This window comes from Orbicella franksi, chromosome 5, assembly GCF_964199315.1.
Source record: "Orbicella franksi chromosome 5, jaOrbFran1.1, whole genome shotgun sequence".
NCBI classification, from domain to species: domain Eukaryota; kingdom Metazoa; phylum Cnidaria; class Anthozoa; order Scleractinia; family Merulinidae; genus Orbicella; species Orbicella franksi.
Window position 1 is genome coordinate 30,045,063 of NC_138149.1, and position 26,656 is coordinate 30,071,718.

A 26,656-nucleotide genomic window follows, 5' to 3' on the forward strand; every position below is an offset into this window, starting at 1 on the left:
GTAAGTCTTAATTTATTGTTATATGAGTGCAAATTTTAATAGCATTCGATTTTACAGCCAGTGGAATTCTGCCGTTCTACTGAGAACCCTGTGAATGATGCCAGATGACATACCAGCAATCTAACCATCCCAAGTGCTTGGAAACAGCAAAGTTACTTTTAGAGTGCTAAATAGCCGTCCACCACGTCTGTATGGGCATGTGACATTTAGCGCTCCCCCCTTTTGGGCTCTCAGTTATGACTAATCATGTGATGCCCGTGTTACACGCGCGCCATGAGGTCAGCGGTTGACCGAATAAAAGAGCCTGAGAGCAAATCTTGGACATCTGACCCATCTTCCTTGAATTTGAACTGATAAATGACCTGTTACTGTTCGTTACCGGTCGCCGATGATGCAGATCCTCGGCAAAAGTGACCAAAGGTGTGACAATTGAGAAATCAAAGCTATTTTGTGTTATCCCTAAAACTATCTCAGTTATCCCCGATCCCTAAAATTACTTTGACAGTCATCATCATCATTATCATCATCATTGCCTGTAGCCCCGTCTGAGGCAAAGGCCACCAATAAGCACCCTCCAGTCATCATAATCCTGGGCCAGTCGTTGCAGTTCTCCCCACGTGTAGCCATTTCTCCTCATGTCTGTCTCTAGGTCACGGCGCCACGAGTTCCTTGGTCGGCCCCTCTTCCTTTTCCCCTGAGGGTTCCAGGTGAGGGCTTGCCTGGTGATGTTAGATGAGGACTTCCGAAGGGTGTGGCCGATCCACTTCCAGCGTCTTTGAAAGATCCTGATTTTAGCGCTGGCGCCGAGAAGTGATGATCTCCAGACATTCTTCAGTTGTTGGAAAGCTGCTCTCGCCTTGCCGATGCGAGCTCTTACATCAGCTTCTGTCCCCCCGGTGTTATCTACGATGCTGACTAGGTAAGTGGGAGTATCTGAGTATCTAATGGGAGTATCTGTGCCGTGTTGACCTTCAGGACTTTGCTCTTCCCCCTATGGATCTTAAGGTCCAAACGTGCTGAGGCGTCTGTAACAGCGCTGGTCTTTACCTGCATCTGATGTCGAGTGTGCGAAAGAAGGGCCAAGTCGTCAGCATAGTCCAGGTCATCCAACTGCTTCCAAAGTGTCCACTGGATGCCATTTCGCCCTTGGGCTGTAGATGTCTTCATTACCCAGCCCATCGTCAGAAGAAACACAACTGGCGAAAGCAGGCATCCTTGCCTCACTCCAGTTTTTACCTCAAAGGTATCAGTGAGTTGCCGTCCATGGACCACCCTGCAGGTCATCCCTTCGTACAAGTTTCTGATGATATTGCTTATTTTCTCCGGTATTCCGTAGTGTCTCAGTAGCTTCCAGAGAGTCTCCCGATGCACGCTGTCAAATGCTTTTTCATAGTCCACAAAGTTGATGTAAAGAGGTGAATTCCACTCCAGGGACTGCTCCAAGATGATACGCAGCGTGGCGATTTGGTCGGTGCAAGACCTATTCTTACGGAAACCAGCTTGCTGCTCGCGAAGCTGTGGGTCTATGGCATCTTTCATCCTGTTCAGACTCGATTAAACACCTTTCCCGGATTTGACAGCAGTGTTATACCTCTGTAATTGGAGCAGGAGCTGAGATCACCTTTTTTGGGGAGCTTGATGAGGTAGCCCTCCTTCCACTCTGTTGGTACCCGCTCCTCTTCCCAGATCTTATTGAAAAGAGGGTAGAGCAGCCCCACGTTTGTCCTGATGTCGACCTTCAGTGCCTCTGCTGGGATGTTGTCAGGTCCCGCAGCCTTGCCATTTCTCAGCTGCTCGATAGCGTTTTGAATCTCCTCCTTTGTGGGTGCGCTACAGTCAATGGGTAGGTCGGTGTCGGATGGTTGTATGTCCGGAGTGTCTGGGGGAGCAGGTCGGTTGAGCAGCTCCTCAAAATGCTCCACCCATCTCTTCTTCTGCCCCTCTAAATCAGATATTGGTTGCCCATCCTTATCTTCCACCGGTCTCTCTGGCTTGCTATATTTTCCCGATAGGTTCCTTACGGTAGCAGAAAGGTCTCGCATATTTCCATGATAAGCTGTCTCTTCAGCCTCTGCTGCCAGCGACTCCAGATGGTTGCGTTTGTCTGCCTTAAGGCTCATTTTGACACTCCTGTTCACCCCTTTGTACTCCTCTTGCGCCTTAGCTTTTGCAGTTCGTGTTCGGCTGTTGTTAACAGCCGCCTTCTTTGCCTTTCTTTCCTCAATCTTCTTCAGTGTCTCTGTGGAAATCCACCCCTTGTGGTTGGGGTTCCTCGGACCCAGCACTTCATGGCATGTCGATGTAACCTCTCCTTTCACTCTCTGCCACCTTACGTCAATAGTTTCCTCTTCCATCAGCTCTTGCAGAGCCTGGAACTTATTGAAGAATGTGATGCTGAATTCCTCCCGTTTGTAGATATCATTCAGAAGAAAGGTGATGTACCCCAAGCGTTGGTTTGTCCTTCCTGTCCATTTCCTCCTCAGTTTGAGCTTCAACCGTGCAACCAGAAGATGGTGGTCTGAAGCAACATCTGCCTCTCACCTGACACGCACATCTTGAAGAGTTCCTCGGAATCTCTTCCCGATGCACATGTGATCAATCTGATTCTCTGTCTGCAGGTCTGGTGACACCCAAGTCGCTCTCTGTATCCTTCGGTGTTGGAAGTAACTCCCTCCTATGACCAGGTCGCTTGTAGCCCCTGTTATCACTGCCAATCTTGGCATTAAAATCTCCCATTACAATGATGACGTTTCGTTCTGGGCGATCCTGGATGATGGTTAACAGTCTGCTGTAGAACTCCTCCTTGTCTTGGTCATCGCTATCATTCGTTGGGGCGTAGCATTAGATCATATCCATGTTGATTCTCCTCTCATTTGTGCGGAAGGTTTCTGTGATGATCCGTGCTTCGTGCCCCTCCCATCCGATTAGTGCCCTCTGAGCTGTCCTGGACAACATCAGAGCCACACCCTGGGTGTGAGGAGCATTTTCTTGTTCATGCCCTGAAAACAGCAGCAGTTCACCTGTAATCAGCCGCCTCTGACCGGAGCCAGTCCATCGCGACTCACTTATTCCTAAGATTAAGAGCCTGTAGTTCCTCATCTCTGTAGCCACCTGTGCTGTTTTGCCAGTCTCGTACATTGTTCGAACGTTCCACGTTCCGATGGTAGTTGTGGTCCTGGGAGAGATGACGGTCGTCGGCCTGGCAGCTTCCAGGTGGATCTGGCTTTTACTGCCAGGCGTCATTGGCCTTCGCGCTAGAGGTCCGTCACCTCCTCAGGCCGTAGTGTCTCTTGGTATGCGTCTCAGCGTTTCTGTAGCAGTGCAATTTTTTATGAGGTAGGTTTGCTGACCCCACGCCCAACCCCCAACCTTGTTGGGCCAGGATGCTGTTTTGTTTGAGCCCTCACTTAGAGGCCTACCCGGCATGGTTAGACCTACCAGGAGCACAAGGCTCCAGCCGATACAGCTCTGAGGATCATAAGGGCACACACGCCTCGCTGTCACGACAAGGCACAGCACCAAGGCACTGAACCCTTATCCCTATAACCCCTAACAGGGCCTCATAGTATAGGGGGAATATGGTTATGAAACCTGGCCGAGTTCTTTGTTGTTCTTTTTTCTTGACTATTTTGGGTGTTGACCCTGCACAAAACCTGGCAAAATACAAAAAGTGATTATATGTGCTCATACGACTAACCAATAGAAGCATCACGATTATGTAATTCATACGTAGTCAATGAGCATAAAACAAAAGAAGTGCAGGGTCAAAGATCTACCAACATAAATCTCGCCCTGTTTATTTGCTTTTTTGATGTTTTCCAGGCTTCTTAGCCATTTCCCTCTGGTAAGTAAGAATTACGCGACCTTATGCGCAACAGAGCGCGAAGAAGATAGGTGGGGTGAACTAAGACTTACTTTAACCACACACAATTAAAATAGTGTACCTGATCATGAAATGCCATCAATTGCCTGAAGATACCAAAGGATAAAGATAGAGAGGTATATAGAGAAAGTACCAAGAGCGTGCAAAACGGAAATAATTACTTGTTGTGATTGGTGCACTGGGGACAGTTTCAAAAGAATTAGGAACACAGTTGGACAAGACTGGAGTGAAACTCTCTGCGGAAATAGTTCCGAAAACAGCCCTTCTTGGAACTTCAAAGATTCTCCGCTACTCGATCTCTAAAGACACGGGAGGTGTCTCAGGTTAAGAGTTCAAAGATCGCCAGAACCACTTGTTGAGATGCGTATTTTAAATAGCGATATTAATGGTTTAATATCAGCGTATCCACACTAAAAGCTTTGTATGGTAGTTGGCTGTCAGACTGGTAGTCAATCGGAAGCATTGTCAGCTTAAAGTAAGTTCTTGTTATAACACGAAAGTATTTGTATATTGGACACATACAGTAAAAACAAATAAAAGAATAAGGATATTTCAACTCAAGAGTTACGCTTGAATATTTACGTATTCAAATGGCTTCGCTGAGTATCCTCTTTATCCAATTGCTTGTTGGTTGCTTAATCCTCGAAGTTATGCTTACGACGATTCTTGATTTTTTCAACATCTAAAGTGTTCATCTAGCACCATAGTTTGTTTCTAAGTCAGTAGGCATAGGTTTTTTTTTATCAGAGTTTTGGTTATTGTAGTTTTAACTCGTACATCGCTCATTTGCTATCTCGTGAAAACGTGACGAGCCTGAACTGTGCTTATTTGGCAGGCTTTCAAGCAATATATTTCGTGGACCGAACGCATAAGGCGTAATTCTTTCAAGACTTTCGTCACAAAACATATAGAAGAGCGACACGATAAAGCAAGCTGTCGCATTCTCATCCCCAGTTTCCACGGTCTACGCTAGGAACGCCTGGTACCAAGACCTCACTTTTGGCGAACAAGAACGGCCTGCTTTTTCCGACTCGGGCTTCACAACGGAAGCCCCAGTAAAAATTATAACCTCGCTGATTTTCTAAATAGGAGTTGTGCGAAATTTCTAATTATTCTGTAAATTTCGTTTCAAAAATGCAGACGTCTTCCGCTTGTGTACTCTCACAATACATGGAAGACATCAAAATGTGACATACATCCTTTACAATACGTACAGAAAGCCAACTTTAAAGGACCTTGGAAAGGTTTCATTCGACACACGGGTTATCATGTTGTGTTGCAGCAACCTGATGAACAAGTAGCAAAAGTTATTAAAGATATTTTAATTATCAATATTTTAGGTATGTCTATAGACTACCAGACGACTGTATAATGATAATGTTTTTCTCAAGATCTGAGTAAAATGGGTTTTCGATAATTCATAAGGGCATTCTTTTAACGACGATAAAAAAAGAACTAAAATGTTGCAGTTGTTTGAAGATATCGGTAGTTCCTCGTAACAATAAATAGTGATAACAAAGGGTATTATCGTTTGTCTCACGATGCAGTCATTGAGATGTAGATCGCGACGTTTCGACTGCTTACTTCTAGTCTTCTTCAGGCGATGACGTCGACTGATTGCACGGCATTATTTATATCACAAAGGTCGGCTGTGATTGGTGCATTTCGATCCTCCCATGTTTCCATTGTTCCGGCGAGTAGCTGTTCCCTTAGCGGTCCGCTGTTGTACCAATCTCCTGTCGTTGTTGTGTATTTTGATCGTGGACATCCATGCTTCAGGAATTTCAATTCCGCTCTGACTCCCTGTTGATAATATTAGGGTGAAGTCTTATTTGAATAGCTTCCTTGATCCTACGTGTGTGCCAGTGGGGATCTCGATCAACAAACTTGACCTCATTCCAGATAGGATAGTGGCCGGTCTCGTGGGCGTGTTCAAAAACGGCAGAAGTCAAGGTATGGGCGAGTCGTATATCCATGTCGTGTTGTTTGATCCTCTCCTGCATAGGTCTCCCTGTTTCCCCGATGTAGAATCTGCCGAAATGGGATCCAGTGGAAATTAGGGGAACAACTTGATGATGTAGAGTTTGCAGATGACATCTCCCTTGTGTCAAGTAACAACCAACAAATGTAGGACAAAACAGCACAGTTAACAGCTAATTCTATCAAGCTAGGCCTGCGTCCTAATGTGAGCAAGACCAAGGTTATGAAAGTCAACTGTACAAACAACAGACCAGTCACAATGAGGGACACCATCTTGGAGGAGGTAACATCTTTCGTCTATCTAGGCAGTGTAGTCAGCATTGACGGGGGTTCCGATGAGGACATCAAGGTAAGGATAAACAAAGCCACAGTAGCTTTCAACATGTTGAGGAAACTGTGGGCCTCCCAAGTGTGGTCCTCCCAAACCAAATTTAGAATTTTTAACACCAATGTGAAAGCAATCCTCCTCTATGGTTCAGAAACTTGGAGATCAACTAAGCGAATGAACCAGAAATTACAGTCCTTCGTCAACAAGTGCCTTAGACGAATTTTAAAGATAAGTTGGACAGACAGGGTAACGAACGAGATACTGTGGGAAAGGGCAGGCGAGGAACCAATCGAGATTCAGATATTAAGGAGAAAGTGGAGGTGGATAGGTCACACCTTAAGGAAACCGGCTAACAGCTTCACCAGGCAGGTGCTATGCTGGAACCCTCAGGGCAAGATGAAGAGGGGTCGCCCGAGGAACTCCTGGAGAAGGGGCGTGAAGTCTGAAATGAGGAAGTGGGGCCACACCTGGAACACGCTAGGAAGGCTTGCCCAGGACAGAAGCCGATGGAGAACTGAACCGGTCAATGGCCTATTCTCCAGCTGAAGCTAAGGGGCAAATCATCATCATTCTTACTGGCACACACGTAGGGTCAAGGAAGCTATCCAAAGAAGACTTCACCCTAATAACATCAACAGCGATAATGGAATTGAAATTCCTGAAGCATCGATGCCCACGATCAAAATACTCAACAACGGGAGAACGGTACAACACCGCACCGCTGAGGGTACAGCTACTCGCCGGAACAATGGAACAATGGGAGGATCGAAATGCACCGATGACAGCCGACCTTTGTAATTTAAATGATGCCGTGCCATCAGTCGATTTCATCCCCTGAGCTGAAGAAGCCTGGCAGGTAGTCGAAACGTCGCGATCTACATCTCAAGTGACTACATCATGAGACAAACGATAATACACTTTATTATTGCATCTACCACGATGAATAACAACAACCTTTTCCTCGACAATAAATAGTGATGTTTTTTTTGTTTCATAGCTATATTATTTCCTAATTATTTAAGCCGAGAGACTTACAGGTATTTTAGCTCTGATGTACCACAGAATAGGCATTTTGGCAAATACTGAATTTTGTTGTAAGAAAGATCTCTAAAAAAGATAAAGACCAAAGTCACCTTCACTGAATGCTGATGAGGTTTACGGATAGAAATTACACAAAAAACGCGTAACATAGTCTGCGTAACACACGTTTCAGTACGAATGAGAGTTTTCTACATTTTGGCCGCGCAAAAGTGGGTCGAAGACAAAGAATTTGTCGCGGAGGAGCGTGAAGGTAGCAGAGGCAACACAGTTACATTTGCAAATTGACCCTGTTAACGAGGTTTGTGACTGGTGCACTTAAATAGCATCTTCGGACATGGCTCGTTCCTTGGTAGGACACCTCGCGAAGTTTAAACCTGCCCCCCACCCCCCCCCCCACCCCCTTGTACGTCCGAGGGTTAATTTACTATTCATTATTCCTCTTCAAACTTACATTACGTTGTGACGTGTTTCAGCGACCACGGACCCAGAGTTGTTAAAACGACTAAGGATCAAATTACAAAACCACCTCTTCAAATTTTCTCTCTACCAAAACAACAAAGTGCTTTGCATTTTGGTGAACACCAATAATTCCGAATTCAACTATCACCTCAAAATTATCAAAGAATAACCTTTGAGACAGCTGAAGAGTGACCGAGAATCATCCAGGCCAGCAGCAACTAAGAGACAAGCTGTGAGGAACATTACGTAAGTCCCCTAAGGATATGGTAGTATAGGCTACTATGCAGGTGTTCTGTAATGGAAAACTGACTGACTATGAACAAACGACACACAAGTATTAAGTTTAACGTACCCAAACGCGTAATGAGTCAATCGGAGGCCGTGTTTACTGCCCTAATTTCCAATTTAGAAAATATCGGACAGTTTGTCTGAGCCAATTAAGTCCCAGAAGATAGAAACTAGCCAATCAGCACAGCGTCAGCACTGTTGCCGCCGTTTGTAGTTGACAGTGGCGGAGTTTAGCGCGGAGATTTGCCAAATTTTTCCATTTCTTATGACCTTTTCAGCGATATCACCGCAAATGAGAGATTTCCTACGTTACCAGAAGAGGAGCTTGCCAGCCTGAGAGGCAAACACCAAAACCAGAACACCTCCAAGAGTACCAAAACTTGCCTGAATGTTTTCAACGAGTGGAAAGTGCAGCGTAACGAAGCGAGAAAGTTGGAAGATATCCCTTGTCATGAGCTAGATGCAATTCTTTGCCGTTTTTTTCGCCAAAATTCGAAAAAAGGACGGTCACGAATACGAACCAGAAAGTTTGGCTGTCATGCAGTGCTCGTTGGTCCGTCATTTGAAAAACTGTGGCAGAAACTACAGTATTTTGCGAGATCGTGAATTTGCAAATTCAAGGCAACAACTTGAAGCGAAAGCAAGAGAATTTTGAGCGCAGGGTTACGGAAAGCGAAAAAAATGCTTCTCATGCTTTAAGTGAAGCAGGACGAAGAATTCCTCTAGAGTTCAGGTCACCTTGGTAAACATTCTGCCCAAGCTCTAGTCAGTGTAAACTTTAAAAATGTCACTGAACACTTTGGCCTTCGCGGAAGATAAGAGCACTATTCAATGATGGTGGAAGATTTCAACATCATAACCTCTTCAAGCTCGTACTTCCAGAAACAACTTCAGCGCTATCGATGATTTCACAGGTACAGTGAATTTTCATAGTGTGTTTCCTGGGTTTCCTGGGCCAGCTAATGTGCAAATGCCATCTTACCAAACTGTACCAAAGCACAGAACCTCAGCGTTCATGGAAAAGGATCAGAGCTCCTGTACTCTTAGACTCAGATGAGGACTAAGAGGGTTCCCAATAGGTTTGGCGGGATGCGGGATTTAGCTTTTTTTCACGGTGATATTCGGGAGTTAGGCTGAAAACAGGGGCGGGAAGCGGGAATTTCAGTTGAGTGTGGGAGCGGGATTTCGTGTTTTTGTAGGGTTGGGATGCGAGATTGTCAAGGGAAACAGAGCGGGATATGGGATTTCAATTCCAACGTGACTTCATCATAAGTTGACCAGCGCAAAAACCGCAAGCTGGCGGAAATAAACCTTTTGTGCGTATAGCTGTGTCAGGTTTCAGGTAATGAATAGCAGCGGCTCTGTACCCTGTCAGGTCCTGTCAAACGTATCCATTATCGCTTACCCTACGTTAGTATCAGACCGTATGAGGTCTTTGAGTCCTTTTATGATCTTTTGTGTTGGCCTCTGACGTAAATGACATTTGTCCATTTCCCACATTTGCGTCTGTATTCTTGACCTCAGTGTCCTCAGTCCTGATCTTCTCTAGTTTTTCTAGTCTTTGACGTCTTTCGACCTTTTTACGAGCGCTAAGTGGTTTGTTGTGGCCAGTATGGCCACGCCGGATAGCGGTGACAGTAATTTTCCGAACGAACCGGGAAACGAGGTATGCGACATTATAAATTGCGTCGCCATTTATTATGAAAAGGGTGCAAGCGGGAATGCCTTCCTTCGGAAAGAAAAGTTCCGAGCACAGGTTTCAAGAAAAGTGAGGAAGCTCAAAGCTTTAAAAGAAACTGTCAGGTATGTTTTTTTAAAAATCTTTTCTGCATTTGTACGACCTTGTAGGTCCTTTTATTGTGATGCATTCCCGGTGTGTCTGGTCTGATCTGGCATGACCTCCATGCCCTCTGATTTATGTCGTGACTGTTACGATCGTTCTGAAGTGGTCTCGTTAACAGAAGTGGTTAATAATAAACGTTTATGCGTAAATAGATGCATGTCATTTAAAATGCCCTTCGTTCGAATGGCACGTAAAGTTAGTTTCAACGGGTATGCTTTCCTCAAAGAGCAAAAAGAGGAATTAATATGAAAATATTATTTATATTTCCGGTTTCAAATTCTTTGCACGTGGACGGCAAGTGACGTGGACGGCACGTGGACGGCTATGTCAAAACCAGGCTCATTCCCAGGGTCTCTCTTCCTTCCGACATGGGCTTAGGGACAGACCATCAGGCATGATTGGGAGTTTTTTGTGGCCACTGTTTACACAATAATTATTTCACAAGATGAAATTCTCTGCACGATTTCTTTTCGGAATATGAATAAATTCATTTATTTCTTATGGTCACTATGCATTTTTTTCCGTCAGGTTTGCATGATTTTTGTGGGGTGGGGGGGGGGGAATGTTCCCTGGCGCCATTTTGTTTTGTATTTGCCCCCCCCCCCCCCCATAATTTTCTAATCGACCGTCCCTAATCCTAATAAATTTGGAAAAGTAAATTTTTCTTCTCTTTGTGTAAATGATCAAAACCAAAGAAAAGTGGCAACTCGGAACATAGTAAACTAGCATTGTTTGTCAATTTATTTTGACAATAATATATTCTACTAACAGAACAAAGTCGATAAAGGTACGTTTTGTTATTTCTTTGATAGTCAATTTGGAGGGTTTCGCGATGTTGCTAGTAATATTGGGCTTGGAAGCCAAATCACTGTCAAACTGGCCAGACTGGACAAAAGTGACAGTCGAGGTGCTCAGTGCTTTGCCATCAACATTGATGACCAGGTTGGTCTTGAGCTGCCATCCATAAGGACGGGAACAGATATGTTACAACGTAAGTGGACCCCTACACTGTAAGTGTCGCAGCTGTCTATCGTTTTCATGATCTGTCGAAAACTTTCCGTTTCTAGGTTTCTCCTAAAATAGATGACCATAGATCACCATGTATAGATTTGGTGAATGTTGGTCAAACTTTTCATCCTTGATTTTCTTGTACTCTTGACCGAGACCACTAGATGAAAACGAAATTAATGTAAGACCGTACTGGTGATATTTTCAGCTCGGATCCCTTTAATATTGATAAGACTAAGACCGTTTCACTGGAAAAGTTGAAAATTTACAGAGTATGTAAATAACATGTAATTAACATGTAAATAATCAAAAAGAGACTGTAAAGATTAATTTACATGATTTTTCCCCTTTTACATGTTTTGGAGGTTTCATGTAAAAAACATGTAAATATTTCAAGTGAAACATGTAAATGATGAAGAAAACACTGTAAATGTTTCAAAGCAAAGGGCTAAGATCATGTAACTAACATGTAAACTGTTCCTGCAAATACTGTAAATAGCCTGTAAATTTCTTGTGATTCAACCTGGAAACCCGTAAATAACATGTAAATTTAATACAGGGAGGCTGCCATAATACTGTAAATAACATGTAAATAAAAAGGGGAGGCTGTAAACAACATGTAAATAAAAAAAGGGAGGCTGTAAATAACATGGAAAATGAAAACAGGAGCCTGTAAATAACGTGTAAATCAAAAAAGGGAGCCTGTAAATAAAATGTAAATCGAAAAAGGAAGCCTGTAAATAACGTGTAGATCGAAAAAGGGAGTCTGTAAACATGTAAATTGAAAAAGGGAGCCTGTAAATAACATGTAACTCGAAAAAGGGAGCCTGTAAATAACATGTGAATCGAAAAAGGGAGCCTGTAAATAACATGTAAATTGAAAAAGGGAGCCTTTAAATAACATGTAAATCGAAAAAAGGGAGCCTGTAAATAACATGTAAATGGAAAAGAGAGCCTGTAAACAACATGGAAATCGAAAAAGGGAGCCTGTAAATAACATGGAAATCGAAAAAGGGGGCCTGTAAATAACTTGCAAATCGAAAAAGGGAGCCTGTAAATAGCATGGAAATCGAAAAAGGGAACCTGCAAAAAACATGGAAATTGAAAAGGGGAGCCTGTAAATAACCTGTAAATTGAAAAAGAGAGCCTGCAAATAACATGTAAATCGAAAAAGGGAGCCTGCAAATAACATGTAAATCGAAAAAGGGAGCCTGTAAATAACCTGGAAATTGAAAAAGGGAGCCTGTAAATAACCTGTAAATTGAAAAAAGGAGACTGCAAATAACCTGTAAATAAAAAAAGGGAGCCTGTAAATAACATGTAAATAAAAAAAGGGAGCCTGTAAATAACCTGTAAATGTAAAAAGGGAGCTTGTAAATAACATGTAAATCAAAAGAGGGAGGCAGAAACCCTGTACGATAAATAACTTGTAAATAATAACTTGAAGAAAAATGCATGGAATGTACTGTTTTATTGTAATCAAATCTGTTGACCTTAATTATAATAGTAGAAAACATGCAAATTTATACAGAATCAGAAATTTATTGCAATCAGAACAAACTCAATAAAATTCAAATAGTTTTTATATGCCATGAATAAGGTTTGCAATGTACACATTGCAACAAATAAAACATGTTTTCTTTTCTTTCTATCCATAACAAGACGACTTAAATGTAATTTTGTACATGGCCAAAATATGTTAAAATACCATGACTGAGCTCCTTTAACCGAATTCAAGCACTTTTCAAGAAGACTGCTAAAATTCAAGACCTTTTCAAGATTGTGCAAAACCATGTCATATTCAGCTCTATTTAATTCATAAATAATAAAATGATTAAGAACTATACTGTTGTCAGCTACAACTAGTGAAAATTTTGCAATTTAGGCATATTACTAAATTAAATTCTTTGCAAATGGAGACCTGTCTTAAATATATACTAAATTCACAAAGTCAAATGTAACATAATGATAATACCTTTGTCATAAAATGAATGAATAAACTGTTTTTTTCTTACTAGGTAATTAATGTAGGATTAAATTAGCCTTAATAATTATTATGAAAAATGTGGGAGGCACGATGGCCTCATAGTTACATGAAGTGCGCTCAACTCCTGATCGAGCGGTCCGGGTTCAAGCCCTAGGCGGGTACCTTCTGTTGTGTTGTTGGGCAACACACTTTACTCTCAGTGCCTCTCCACCCAGGTGTGTAAGTGGGTACTAGCGAATTTAATGGTGGGGTAACCCTGCAATGGACTGGCATCTCATCCAGGGGGAGTAGAAATAGTCCTAGTCGCTTCTGCTACAGAAAGCGGGATAAGCTCCAGTCTGTTGGGCCACATGGCTCATATGCAGACTTTACATGTACCTTTACCTTATTATGAAAATTACTGCAATGTAAGTGTGAAATATTGATCAACTTTTTTCAGAGTGAATTGTTCTTTTGAAATAACAGAAAATAGGGAGAAAAAAAATTACCACAAGATAGAGATTGACATTTTAAACTCATCATAAAAACATTCATGCCAAAGGAATACTACATTGCATAACATAAAACAAGGCTTCTGACATCTTTTAGGCTATGTTTACAAAGTCACAGTTTCCTTCTTTTTCCAAAACTGTACGGAATCCAAACAGGACAAACATTTTGGACCCCTGACAAAACATTCACTGTAAACAATATTCAAAATTTTACTTGTTCTTTTTGTGACAAAAAAAACTGTACTGTAAAAAAAAAAAAAATTCATAGGGACCTGTTGAAATTGAAAGGCCTATCTAGTACCATAGTTCCCATAACAAATCAAAAGTTAATCAATTATTGTTCTGGTACTACATGTATGTAAACATAGCCTTTGCTTTTTATGATGAAATCTTATAGCTGCTGTATTGAACAATAAGTATCAACCTAGCAATCTAAGATATTCAAATTTAATGCTAATTCACTAACACAGGTAGGTGATACTTCAAAGCATTAAAAATAATGTTTAAAGTGGTTGAATTTATGCCAGAAAGTGTTGAAGGTCACCATGTTAGACTGTAATGCACCAGGGGCCCATTTCTCGAAGGTCCCAAAAAGTTTTCGCACCCAGAAAGCCATACCAAAATCTGAAATCTTATGCTTACAGAGCTGTTTTATTCGCTTATTCTCAATAAGAACAGAGGTTTCCTTCACACAAGAAGTTTCAGGCATAGACAGCTCTTAGTTTTTAGACACAGCTCAATTGAAGATGGCTTTGTGGGCCCGACAAGTTTCCAGGGCCTTCAAGAAATGGACATTGGACCCCTTATAGCGTCATAGGTACTGTATACTTCTCAGTGGCTGATTTTTTCCTGATCAAGCATCAATGCCAAGGAGTATGCATGTATTGACCACTCTCAATTTTACTTCGTCCTACAAGTAACATAAAACATTTCATTAAATAAGATAAGTTATGTCTGAGTATGAATCAGCAAATTCTGTGTATGATATCAATCAGCGAATTGTACAGTGGAGTTATTATTGTGTTTCTTATCATTCCAATTTATACTGTGAGATTTGAAATCGGACTGTAGCCGGTAATGTTGACCGGCCAAAGTAATTTTAGCTCGGTCACGTCTCATTTCTGACTGGTCAAGATATTTACGAAAAAATCAAGTACACGTAATGTGAGCCAAATTAAACCCACAAATATAGTTTGTTTGTTCCAGTCACTGCTAGACCGTTTAAAGATTGGCTTAATATTTTTCTGAACGGACTTAACCCCAGTCACTCGAATGGCATTCCTATCGATCTTGAATGCATGACAAACAGCAAGCGAATGGTCTTTAGCCATTCGAACAGATACATGTATGCATTGGTGTATGTTTTCGTTAGAGGTCATAATAAAAAAGAGATAAAAACTCTCAGATTTACAGTTGGGGATTTGATTGTTTATTCAAGAATGAACAACGTGACCGTCTCAACATGACATGACTGGTCAACATGACTGGGGAGTGAAGTTTTTGGCCGGTCAAGTCACCATTCTGGCTTGACATTGCCCATTGACCGGCCATTATTTTGAGGCCTGAATATTCATCAATCAAACAGATCTTACATCTACATCTGTAGCTACTGTGTGACAAAAAATTTGCCTCTCTGATTGGAAGGCACTGAATGTCAGAGGATGTAGAAGAACTAAACTCAAAATCTGTGGCAATAAGTATTCAATGTTCACTATCTCCTACATTGTAATATTCATGCACAATAAATCACACTCCTATCAAACAATGTTTAAATAATAAGTCAAGTTATTTGCAGGCACAATTTGATTGTTTCTTACGCGCACTTATGCTCTATTGGTGGACAAAGGTACAGATGATGTCATAAAAGTTTGTTTTTGTTTCTTTGTTATGTATTACAAAGCAGATAGATTCTATGTTGTCGTGCATCTGTTCAGTAATAGATCACAGAAGACATCAAAATGTGGTAAAAACATCAGTGACACGCACCTGTGACAGGGCTCTAAAGTGCTGTCTGGTCATCCCAGGGTAAGGCAATCGATTGAAATCGATCCATAAATTGATATAAATCAATAAATTGAAATTAATGTAAGTATTATCAGTGCTATCGATCAATTGAAAGAAATTCATACTCACATGCTAGAAAAGTTTCAAGTTATCAATTTGATTTTACCAAATTTATCAGTCATTAGAGAATCAATTGAAAGTTGGTCTCTCTTTGTTAGTTCACCTAAATTGTAGAAAAATTGTGTCCCTCAACACAATGTTTGATTGTAACTTTTTTATGTAGATTTCAAAGGCACTACCAAAAACCCCCAAAACATAGTCCCTGATACATGTATGCCAGCAAAATATTCTGTTTACGAGATACAATGTTATGTTTTTATGCAATTGTATTCATGATTTCATATTTCACTTTAAATCTTTTGTTCATTTCTTTCTTATTAAATGTTGCTTAAAAGATAAGCTAGTATCAGCAAAATTGATAATGCTTATTGAAAATTTGATCACAATCGATTACTCATGACGAATCCTTTTATTGATTTCTGATATCATCGACTAATTTCTATTGATTGTTATTAAATAATCGATTGACTATACTGTGTCGTCCAAGACAAGTAGATTTTCCCGCCTGGGCAAATTACTCTTCCTTTTTTTCAAGTCCTGTGTAGTTTTCACGACAGTTTGAGGTACATGTATACCTCTTTATAAAGTATCGTAGTGTTTTTTTTGTGAAAGAAAATACCACAACATTAAACTTACTACAGTATCAGCACCAGTGGGTGCAATGTCCATGTACAGTTGTGTATAACAGCATATTGTAACTTGCATGTAGGTACGACTGTAGACACTTGAGTAACTTCAGAATACTTACTCTAGCATAAGAGAAATTTCTCTGCTGAAGATGGCACATTACATTTTAGCTTACTAGCATTCACATCAGAGGGCAACATAACCTTACAAGAGCATGCATCAGAAAGAATCATGAGGTGCATATAAGCCAATAACAAATGTCGCATGCTCATGCTCGGTTATCGAGAACAGATAATAACAGATAATAAAGCTCTTTATGCACGGCAGGTAAACATCACCAAAGTCGATTCCACAAGCAATGTAACTTCTCCTTGATAATGACACATTCACAACCAAAGGCAAAACGAAATGTATACGTATCTTGACGTTACTTTACTCTGCTCGTTCAATTTATGCAAAACTTGCTTACCTGTTGTTTTTGTTACCTGTAATCGCTATCTTCAGCTTCTGGGTAACGGTAAACTTTGCCTTGAAACCGTGCACGGTGACGAAGCGAAGGTAGAGTGGATTTTGGCCCGCTAAAACAGAGCTCGAGTTCGATGCAAGTTCCAACGAAGTGCCAAACATGGCGGGAGAACCGAGAGAACCTGGTACCTAACATGAAGACCGCTGATTCCTGCTTGTTGGAGATCGGGCACTCACAAGGCTGGTATGCTCTTATAGCTGGTTTTCATATGACGTCACAAAAATTCGAACTACAAATCTATTGATCTTCCTGAGATTTTACTTAAATGATGTATGAGAGCAGCTGAAAACTAATATTCTTACAAATTTTCGCTCCGAATGGGTTCTTGGTTTTGTGATAAACTACGCTTGAATTTCTAAGCTTTTGCGTGACACGGTATTTACATGACGGCCTAGAGAGCTGTCATGATGGTTAAAAGAGTGACTTATTTCAGAGAACTTGGCTATCTGAACAGTTCATGTCTTAGAAAAAGTATTATTTTAATGTTTTAGAGTTCCTCGAGGGATAAATTCACGCTTTTGTGGCGAAACTCAGTGACAGATGTTTCTGTTGGTTTCCGCCCGCCATGTTGGTGCCCATACGGATGGGCACCAGCATGGCGTCTCCATACAAATCTCTATCAATTTGAGTAAAAAATTTCTCCGCATATCTCGCATAAGAAAAATTGCTGTGACCAGAATTTTGGCGAGAGTCTTTGCATATTTACCTTCTTTCATTTCCCAGATTCTGGACTTTATCTATTGACCAGTTTTGATTTTTATTTTGATCTATTTTGAATTGCGTGACACTGAAAACCAGCAATAAAGGGACTGGGATAACAGTGATGGCAATGAAAGCACAAAACGGTAGAAATCACCAAAAACAAACAACAAACAAACAAAGAAACAGTGAACATGCAAGGGCAGACTTAGTTGTATTAATCTTACTTGTAGAATGTTCATGTTTCGGAATATTTAACGCTCTAAATCGATGATATTTCGTTCATTCTCAGCGGTTCAGGGGCACAACTGTGACCTCGAACTTTCGCGATATGAGAAATTTAATGTTTATTGTTTTCGGATTGTTAAAAATGTCATTTCGGGTACCGAAAAAGTCAGCTATCATTTTCGGAAAGGCGATAAGACCTAACGTTTTCGGGAAATGGACAAAAAAGCCCTAATAAGTTCGAGAATACTCAAGCTCCTCTAGAATAACCGAACAGATAAATTTTTTTTACGCAACCTAAAATTAACCTACAGAGTTTTGAAAGTACACCTGATAGCCTAAAACAGCGTTTAAAAGTATTCGAGAGGAAACGGTTGTTGGGTGTCCCTTATGGTTCCCTGCCTAACCTAACTCCGCGTTAGTTCAAACTCGGTCACCAGGGCTCTTTCCGTCTTGAACTCACACAACACGTGACGCTTTCATGGTCCTTCATGAATAAATACGTACGTGTCCGAGAATTAATTTTTCTCTTTTCTAGAGACGTAAGCTTGGGACGCCTGCATGTGCAGTAACAATTCTAGTTTTATTTTGTCGTTGTGGATGCGCGGAAAGTTCACAAGAAGACAGCTTAATTAGTGCGGTGTCGCACCCGTGCAACTTCTAGGTTTTCCATTTACATGGTTTTTACATGTTTCTTACAGGCTCCATTTCTTTCATTTACATTGTTTTTACATGTCTCTTACAGGCCCCCTTTTTTCATTTACATGGTTTTTATATGTTTCTTACAGGCCCCCTTTTTTCATTTACATGCTTTTTACATGTTTCTTACAGGTCCCCTTTTTTCATTTACATGCCTTTTACATGTTTCTTACAGGCCCCCTTTTTTCATTTACATGGTTTTTATATGTTTCTTACAGGCCCCCTTTTTTCATTTACATGGTTCTTACATGTTTCTTACAGCCCCCCTTTTTTCATTTACATGGTTTTTACATGTTTCTTGCAGGCCCCCTTTTTTCATTTACATGGTTTTTACAGGCTTACAAACATAACATTTCCAGTCTTTTTACAGCATTCGCTTGAATTATTTACACGTTCCTCACATGGTTTAGCAAAGCAATTTACATGTTTTTTACAAAGGTAGATAATGTAAAAGTGCGTAAAATATTTTACAGGTTTTTACATATTCTTCAAATGATCATTGTCGACAAAGACAATGTAAATCACTATTTACAGAACATTTACATGCTGTAATAAAAGCGGTAAATTTCCTGTAATTTTATTTTACAAAACCCTAACATGTAAATTGTAATTTACAAAGAATGTAAATCAAGATTTACATACTGTAAATTAAAATTGACATGTCCATGTAAATTTTCAACTTTTCCAGTGTTTGAGACTAAAAGATTTAGCAAAAACTACAATGTATGCTTGACACACACAATAGTCAGTTATTTTCCGAGTTCTCCCGATAGCACCTATGACCTCCATTGTGTCACTGAACCACAAAATACTCTTGGAAGCTAGGTATTAGAACTGTCAAACTTAAATTGTACTGTGCCTCGCCCTTGCATGGGTCTTTTAGTCCTTTAAGTATCAAGTAGACTTTAGCGCCTCAACATTTAGGAAGCATAACTTGTGAACTTTATTTGCAGTGACTGTGTATCCAATTGAAATAGCATTTGCCACCAATTCGCAGAGAATTGCTGTTCAGGTTAAAACAGTGGAGGGGGGAAATGCTCCGCACCCAAAACCAGCCACGTCAGACACCCCACATATCACGCTCACATATAAAAATGGTGGCAGCACGCGCTCCACATATATAGATTAAAAATAAAAACACAGGTACGTAGCTGTTATGCAAGGTGGTGAGGGTTGTTCGCCCGACACCAAACCTCCAAGGAATAGGACCAGTTCTGTTATTAACGCAGTAAGGGCAACATTGCATACCGCAGGGTCGCTGGATATCTAAGCAAAATTTTTCTCTCTTGTGTCGTTCATTCAAGTGGTCGACCAGTCTGTAGCAAATATGTATATGTATTGCTTTATATGAATCGGCAATAACAACCGGGAGATCATAAATAAATGTGTGATATGAATGTTAAGAGCACCATTGAGAGTGCTAAATGACAAGCCCTGGTATAATATTGATGTACTTATTATTCTCGTTAGCTGATTTTTCCAACGACGCCGATTGTTTGTAGGTAAAATATAGACAATTAATTTCGAATTCTTTTGTGCCTTTTTTTCAGAACTCAGCACCCTGAATAACAACGAGCTAGTGGAAGAAACCGCAGAATCAGTTAGGAAAAAGAAGAAGAAAGTTACATGGGTCTGGAAAATTAAGTGCGGTCTGTGTAGTAATCTCGTTCAACTGCGAATAGATGGAGCTCAAGCCGGACGCGTATCGTACTTTAAAACGCGTAAGTGACGAAACGCCTTTCATAGACTTTCATCAATGACATGTACATTTCTAAATTATAACATTCTACGTGACTACGACATAAATTTCAGTTATTATTATGTGATCTGCAAGTAGTTGACTTAGTGGAGTAGTTCTTTTACGTGTTTGTTTTATTTATTTATATATAAATAAGGTCAATGCGGAATGGTATTTCAGGTCACGTCATCTCATTGTATTTTGGTCCATTTCTTTAGACCATTTTTATGCCTGCCAAAGCCGGAAAACAAGAAAACGACCACAAGCGCAGAAAACCCTCTCTTCTTTCTTTGCAAACAAAGCCAAAGAGGCAGGCTCACAAGGTGATGACGATTCTGATGTTGATATATCTGATTTCATGTCAGACAACGTAGGGGATATAGTGGTTGTGGAGGAAAAAGAACATTAGTAAGTTAAGCTAAGTTAAACGAAAGGATAATTACTGAAACAGAGTCTTATATAGGTCAATGTAGTCACTCGAGGGTTTCTCTACTTTTGTTTGGTTTCACAGTTATGCGGTGTTAATTGAGAGTACTTTGACTGATGCAAAAATAAATAAAAAATATACGATTTTGCTTCTTATGGGTCCTTTTCCTCTCGTGTATTGCTCAGTTCAGACATTGAAGATCTTTCTGATTCCGAGGCGGCAAACATAACCTTACCTGTTATGGAAGACTGCCAGGACGATAGTGATCTTGCCAACGATTCTGACGAGTCTTTAGCCTCAGAATACTACGACAAGGAATGGCGACTTGTCGCAGTGGAAGTAGAAAACGCCGATCCTGTTTGTGTTAAGCTGAATGACCTTATCCAACGTGCTAAAGTATCGAAAAATCAAATATTGTACAAGTACTTAAAAGATGTCATCGAGGTACATTATGATCCAAGACATGAATATGATAAGGATGTGATCGAATTTTTTAATACCCGGTCTTACCTTGGAGGACGCCGGACCACAAATATGATTCGAGGCCCAATGTTCGCTGGTCAAGGTAGAGGAAGCGTCCACGACATTGATAACTGTCGTGTGAATTCAGGTGGTCCGTCTGAAGAAACGTGTAGAAAAAAACAAGCAGGTTACACAACAAAATCCGGTGTTATGAAGAATTTGTCCAAAACCTTTTTAAAACTCTCGTCATCGGAAAGCGGTTCTCAAGTTCAACCAGTTTGACAACGATATCCTTAGAGTAACTCCGTGTGTTTTGGCCAATGACGGCACAGCCTTATAGCCTGCTATCCAGTTTGATACACGAACAAAAAAAAAAGAATGTAGGCCTTGATTTCGACGTTGATGTTGGTTATGTCTGTGAGAATCCAGAACTTTCTTCTGAGTTTCTCAGCAGCCATATCATAACGGAAGTGCTCGTGTCATCTGCCACTACATCGGGCAACATTTGCAGTATCCCGTGTGCTGTCCACTGTGTGACTAAAAAAGGAAAAACTGGAGAAAAGATGAAAGATTTTTTAGAAACCCAGTGTAAAATTCTACAGATTTGTCAATCTTGCCAAGCAGAAGCCCCTTCGGTAGAAAATATCCTCGGCGAAGACGCAATAGATTTATGCAAAAGTATGTGCTATGACTGTTTTAACAACAAGAAAGTTTGCGACGCGTGCAAAGACCAAGGGCAAACCAGCTATTACCCTTCCCTGCGAACACGACAAAAATGTACTGATGCAGGAAAAAAGTGCATCAAAGTGGCCGTCCTTGCCTGCATTATTGATTGCGAAGAAGGTAACAAGAAAGCGATGATGGAAATGAAGGAAAATCTGGAGAAAGGAACAGTAGACCCCGAACTTGCTCTGTTTGTGCCCCTCCCTGATACTGTCCATGTTGGCAAGAGCCTCAAAGCAAGGTTTGCAAACTGGTATTTAAAACTTTCCAATGAAAGAGAAAATTTGTCAATGTTGAAAACCTTGTGAAACAAAGCAGATCTAATAGTAAGAAGAGAAATGCGAAAATTTCTACCACGGAACGACCACGTTAGGAACAAAGACCGACAGGATCCAACCGCTGTCATTAAGCTCACCAACCCAGATTTTACTAAATATCTCAGTACTCTAGACTTTGTTGACCAGACGATAATTCCCGAGACTGACCGTTTTACGGAGCGCAATAAAGTAGGAATGTACCCAAATCCAATAAGCAGCGCCACTGGTCCTTATGGGAGCCTTCTGTTGCTCACTCTCGATACCGGCACTGGTTTATCAAGTCTGTTTGTGGCACAGCTTCACAACCCCGTTCAAAAAATTGTCAAGCTGAAAGACGAGCTACCAGCCACAGAGGTCCACCATGTCGATGGCGTTGTATCTATGGTTGCAAAGGGAGAGCCTATTATTTTTCACGAGTTAGAAACAGGGGCTGTGCGTGTTAACTTGTCCAAACTACGTTCACGGGACGATGTAGTTAAGAAAGCTTCCGACCTTAATCTATCCACAGATGGTACAGTAGCAGTCCTAAAAGAGCGAATTGCTGCGCACCTCGGGACAATCGAAGTAGAGTACCAACGAAGAGAGATTAGTCCGACCGCTATCAATTTTTGGGATAGTTCCATCAAGGAATTTCAGTTTGAGGCATTACATGTCGTCGATTCCTGTTTTATCTACGCGGCATGCAGACGCAAACAGCAGATTGTTGCCGTTACCTGCACAAGTGATGGGTATGGACTTCGAGGAGACGTAGGAGTGGTTATAGATTACCAGCACCAGTGGGGAAGCGTCGACTCTATGACTATCCTAGACGACAGCATCTACGTTATACATCGTCAAGGCATCGAAGAGGTTTCCTTAACCACTTTAATAAAGGTGCGGATTATCTCATCTGGTCCAGACTACCGTTCCTTGGCTCCATCCATCGCAACGTACAAAAATGATTTGCTGTTCCCAGACCGACAGTCTCATCGCATCCTACGCTGGATCAAAAATCAAGGAAGAGTAGAAGTGTTTGCAAGGACAGAGGGCAACAGAGATGGATTGGCTAGTCGTGCCGAATTCTACCAGCTGGCAGGACTGTGTCGAGTTTGACCACGTTGTGTATGTTTGCGATGCCCGTACCAGCTGCATCAAGGTTTTTACTACTCTGAAGGAAAGTGCCACATTTCTGGATGCTGTGGGGAAGATTTACAAAGCGTTCTCCATTCATGAAAAGCATGCACAATACCAACCTTGCAGCCTACTGGAGGCCGCCACACTGGTTAACGAAACCTTACAATATCTTCGCCGAAACGAAGCCTTGATAAGGGGTGAAGTCCCCAACCTGCCAAAGTCCCTGAGCGGTCCCCACGGTAATGTGGCCGAGAAAAGAATAGTGTCGGTGTCGTTTTTGCAGTTCGGTCTGCAAGAGGCTTGATGACTTATTAGCACCAATGGATTACACTTTTATCAACCTGCTAAGTTGTTTGACATCGGATGTCGAAAACTGTCACTCTGTGGTACATCACAAATCACCTTTGTGCACTTTTCTCGAATATGCGAGGAATTTCGGAAATACTGTGAAGGAGAGTGAAAAGAAGACTACAAACTGGGCGGCATTTTATTTTACCAACCCGAAGTCGTGGTATCCCGTGCCAGACCGTGCGGCGTCACTCTTTGAAATTCCATTAGCGCCTCAACTTCCACCTGCAGTGATTACCTCCCAAGATGCCCAGCTCATGAAGGAGTGGGCACACACCTTTGGAGCCGCAGTTCGCCAGAGAACCGTTAGACAGGAAACGACAATGGCTAGAGCAGGAACATTGCCAAATTTTCTTTATTAGAGAGAAATTGTGCCTAGAGAAAATGTTGATCTTACAGGAGACGTTCATCGCTCTGAAGATGAAGACAGGTATGAGACATGTAGCAGTGCGGAGGAGGAGGAAATCGATAAGGAGGACGAATCACAAAGCGTTTCCACTTTAGACAGGGAAGCGAACTTCCTGCTAGGGAGAGTCTCTACATTCGGCCGTGCTGTTCGGTTCAATAGCAGGCTAATGTTCTGCTAAAATACTTAATTAACTTTTTATTATTTTTTTTGTTCCGCCAATTTGACGGTGTATGTTCGTACAACTCGATGGATGGAGATAATACGGACCAAATCTTCCTATCTAAAGAAAAAACACGATACATCAGAACAGGATTAGGGCCCACTGAGCTAACACCCGATCGAATGTCAGACGCACGAACTAACACACATCTTCACATACTCAGCTGATTGTCTTCCAAAAATCCAGGACTAGGAATATGGGAGTGAACAATCTCTCTCTTTCACTGATACGTCGAAAAAGAACAAAACAAAACAGTGAAATGTTTAAAGAAGGAAACGTAACAATCATTTCTGGTTACTTATCTGCTACCCATTGCATACAGGTAGGCCTTTCATGAGCTTTTCTGTAATGTTTATTTTTGTTAAGTTTCTGCGTTAATTATTATTTAAAAAATTAATAACTCACGGAAAAACGTTATTGAAAAATGGGCGGGACCGGGATTCCCAAGTAAAAAAGGGCGGGATGGCGGGATTAACAGGAAAAATGGGCGGGAAAGCGGGATCTGAGAACTCTATTGTGGACCCTCGACTAAGTATTGTTGATTTTACAAAAACTATCATTTTTTTCACCTCAAATGAATTTAATGGCATTATTTACTATAATTTTGCCCTACTTATTGTTTGTTTGTGTACATAATAACTCTTTTCTTTTTATAGCTGCATTTAGTATTGAATAATTTGAAAATTAAAAAAAATACCAAATAAAAAACAAATATTTTTTTTACACCTTCGAAATTTAATATTTTATTCCATTATTTTCTTATCATAAATTTCTCTGCTCCTCATTCAATATTGCAAGTGTTTTATTGCTACAAACCTCATTTTATTCCATTTCATACTGGATATTTTGAAAATAATATTGTATATTTAAAAAATGCTTTACTTTCACTTTATACTTTTGCAATTTGCAGTATTCTTTTTTTCCATTATATTATTGTTATTCTGTGTGATTATGGCATTCTATTCTGCGGAATATTTTGGAATTAAATTAATTCCCAATATTTTAGTTTGCCTTTCTTTAAGGATAATAGCTTGACTGAGCAATGCACAATAACTGACTAGCTATATAATTAATAAGTAAGAGGACTACATGCTGTCCAATGTTGGAAATAATTGGATTCAAAAAATTCCTCTGACAGCCAAATCGGCTGTCTTCAGAATTTTTTTCATCCAATTATTTCCAAATTGGACAGCATGTAGTCCTATTACATATACTAATACCCTGTAATATCAATTCACTGATCCAATATGGCCACATTTTGGTAAGTAATACTTGACGGTACTTTCTTTATACGCTTAGTTGGCATATCGGGTTTGTTAAGATTTGGCCTCTCCAAAGGCATGATATCTCAAAAGGTCTCTCCTAAATACGAACCATAGCTAGACCGGACTCCCCTAAAATGCCGCCGGGAGAGCACCGAAAAGGTACGAATAGGGTGTTAGTACAGCACATAATATTTATTGGAAAAAACACTGAAATGTAACGACACAAATATAATTACTAATTGTAATGCCAAGGCAAGATCATTTTTAAATGCTACGTCTCACTCACAGTTCGCGCAGCTGATCCAAAGTGGAAAACACCCCGGCAGGAAGAGATGTGATTGCATTTGAGGATAAATGTCTGTTCAAATGTACAATGCAATGAAGAAACGATAATTACTGAAAAGGATTACATTAAATTATATATTAATCATCTTGGCCAAGAAAGAACAGCAGATAAGCATTTTTTTCCATTTTGAAAACGATTTTTTTCGAGTTACAAGCTAAGTTAGATCTGTTCCTTTTTCAGCAGAAATTCTTCAACTTTTACATCCCAGCATATTTCCTTGTAAAAAATTGACAGCCAGCAGTCACATAACCTGAATTGACAATCGCGTAACTCAATTTCGAGTGCTGGAATAGTGTGGGGGACAATCAAAGAAACTAAATCAGTTGACGTACCAGCTTTCTAACCATGCCAAGTGCTTGGAAACTGCAAAGTTACTTTTAGAGTGCTAAATAGTCGTCCACTAAGTCTGTATGGGCATGTGACATTTAGCGGTCCCCCCTTTGGGCTCTCAGTTATGACTAATCATGTGATGCCCGTGTTACACGCGCGCCATGAGGTCAGCAGTTGACCGAATAAACGAGCGTGGGACCAAATCTTGGACATCTGACATTTGGACTGACAAATGACCCGTTACTGTTCGTTACCGGTCGCCGGTGATGCAGATTCTTGGCAAAAGTGACCAGTTATCCCTTATCCCTATAATTATTTAGTCAGTCATCCCTTATCCCTATAATTATTTAGTCAGCTATCCCTTATCCCTATAATTATTTAGTCAGTTGTCCCTTATCCCTAGAACTATCTCAGTTAACCCTTGTCCCTATGATTATTTAGTCACTTATCACTGATCCCTATAATTATTTAGTCAGTTATCCCTTATTTCTTTAATTATTTAGCCAGTTATCCCTTATCCCTATAATTATTTAGTGAGTTATCCCTTATCCCTATAATTATTTAGTCAGTCATCCCTTATCCCTATAATTATTTAGTCAGCTATCCCTTATCCCTATAATTATTTAGTCAGTTGTCCCTTATCCCTAGAACTATCTCAGTTAACCCTTGTCCCTATGATTATTTAGTCACTTATCACTGATCCCTATAATTATTTAGTCAGTTATCCCTTATTTCTTTAATTATTTAGCC

The 26,656-nt window shown here is 40.7% G+C and overlaps 3 protein-coding genes and 1 long non-coding RNA gene across 4 annotated transcripts in view; all 4 read right to left on the bottom strand.

Moving 5' to 3' along the window:
* Nucleotides 1-526: 526 nt before the first annotated feature.
* Nucleotides 527-1,539, bottom strand: LOC145487935 (uncharacterized). The gene is made up of 2 exons (XM_081466705.1): nucleotides 1,048-1,539; nucleotides 527-991 (listed from the first exon to the last, which is right to left on the bottom strand). Exons 1-2 carry the CDS (start codon nucleotides 1,537-1,539, stop codon nucleotides 527-529), a joined length of 957 nt encoding a protein of 318 aa, XP_081322831.1.
* Nucleotides 1,540-1,544: 5 nt separating this feature from the next.
* On the bottom strand, nucleotides 1,545-2,354 carry LOC145487936 (uncharacterized). Its single transcript, XM_081466706.1, has one exon. It carries the CDS (start codon nucleotides 2,352-2,354, stop codon nucleotides 1,545-1,547), a length of 810 nt encoding a protein of 269 aa, XP_081322832.1.
* A 1,276-nt stretch (nucleotides 2,355-3,630) lies between these two features.
* Nucleotides 3,631-26,656, bottom strand: part of LOC145488107 (all trans-polyprenyl-diphosphate synthase PDSS1-like) — a 62,372-nt gene continuing 39,346 nt past the window's right edge. Inside the window, exon 9 of the transcript XR_014049477.1 lies at nucleotides 3,631-3,792. The gene's annotated coding sequence lies outside the window, so the exon portion shown is untranslated. The remainder of the gene's footprint in view (nucleotides 3,793-26,656) is intronic.
* LOC145488145 (uncharacterized) lies at nucleotides 14,153-16,768 on the bottom strand. Its single transcript, XR_014049480.1, has 2 exons — nucleotides 16,529-16,768; nucleotides 14,153-14,218 (listed from the first exon to the last, which is right to left on the bottom strand). It is a non-coding gene; the product is annotated as an uncharacterized LOC145488145 (long non-coding RNA).

What these genes read in the sequence shown, in the direction of transcription:
- LOC145487935 (XM_081466705.1), bottom strand. Translation starts at nt 1,539, where the DNA reads ATGAAAGATGCCATAGACCCACAGCTTCGCGAGCAGCAAGCTGGTTTC. An exon ending in ACACTCGACATCAGATGCAG is followed by an intron (nt 992 to 1,047) that starts GTAAAGACCAGC and finishes TAAGATCCATAG; the next exon opens with GGGGAAGAGCAAAGTCCTGA.
- LOC145487936 (XM_081466706.1), bottom strand. Translation starts at nt 2,354, where the DNA reads ATGGAAGAGGAAACTATTGACGTAAGGTGGCAGAGAGTGAAAGGAGAG.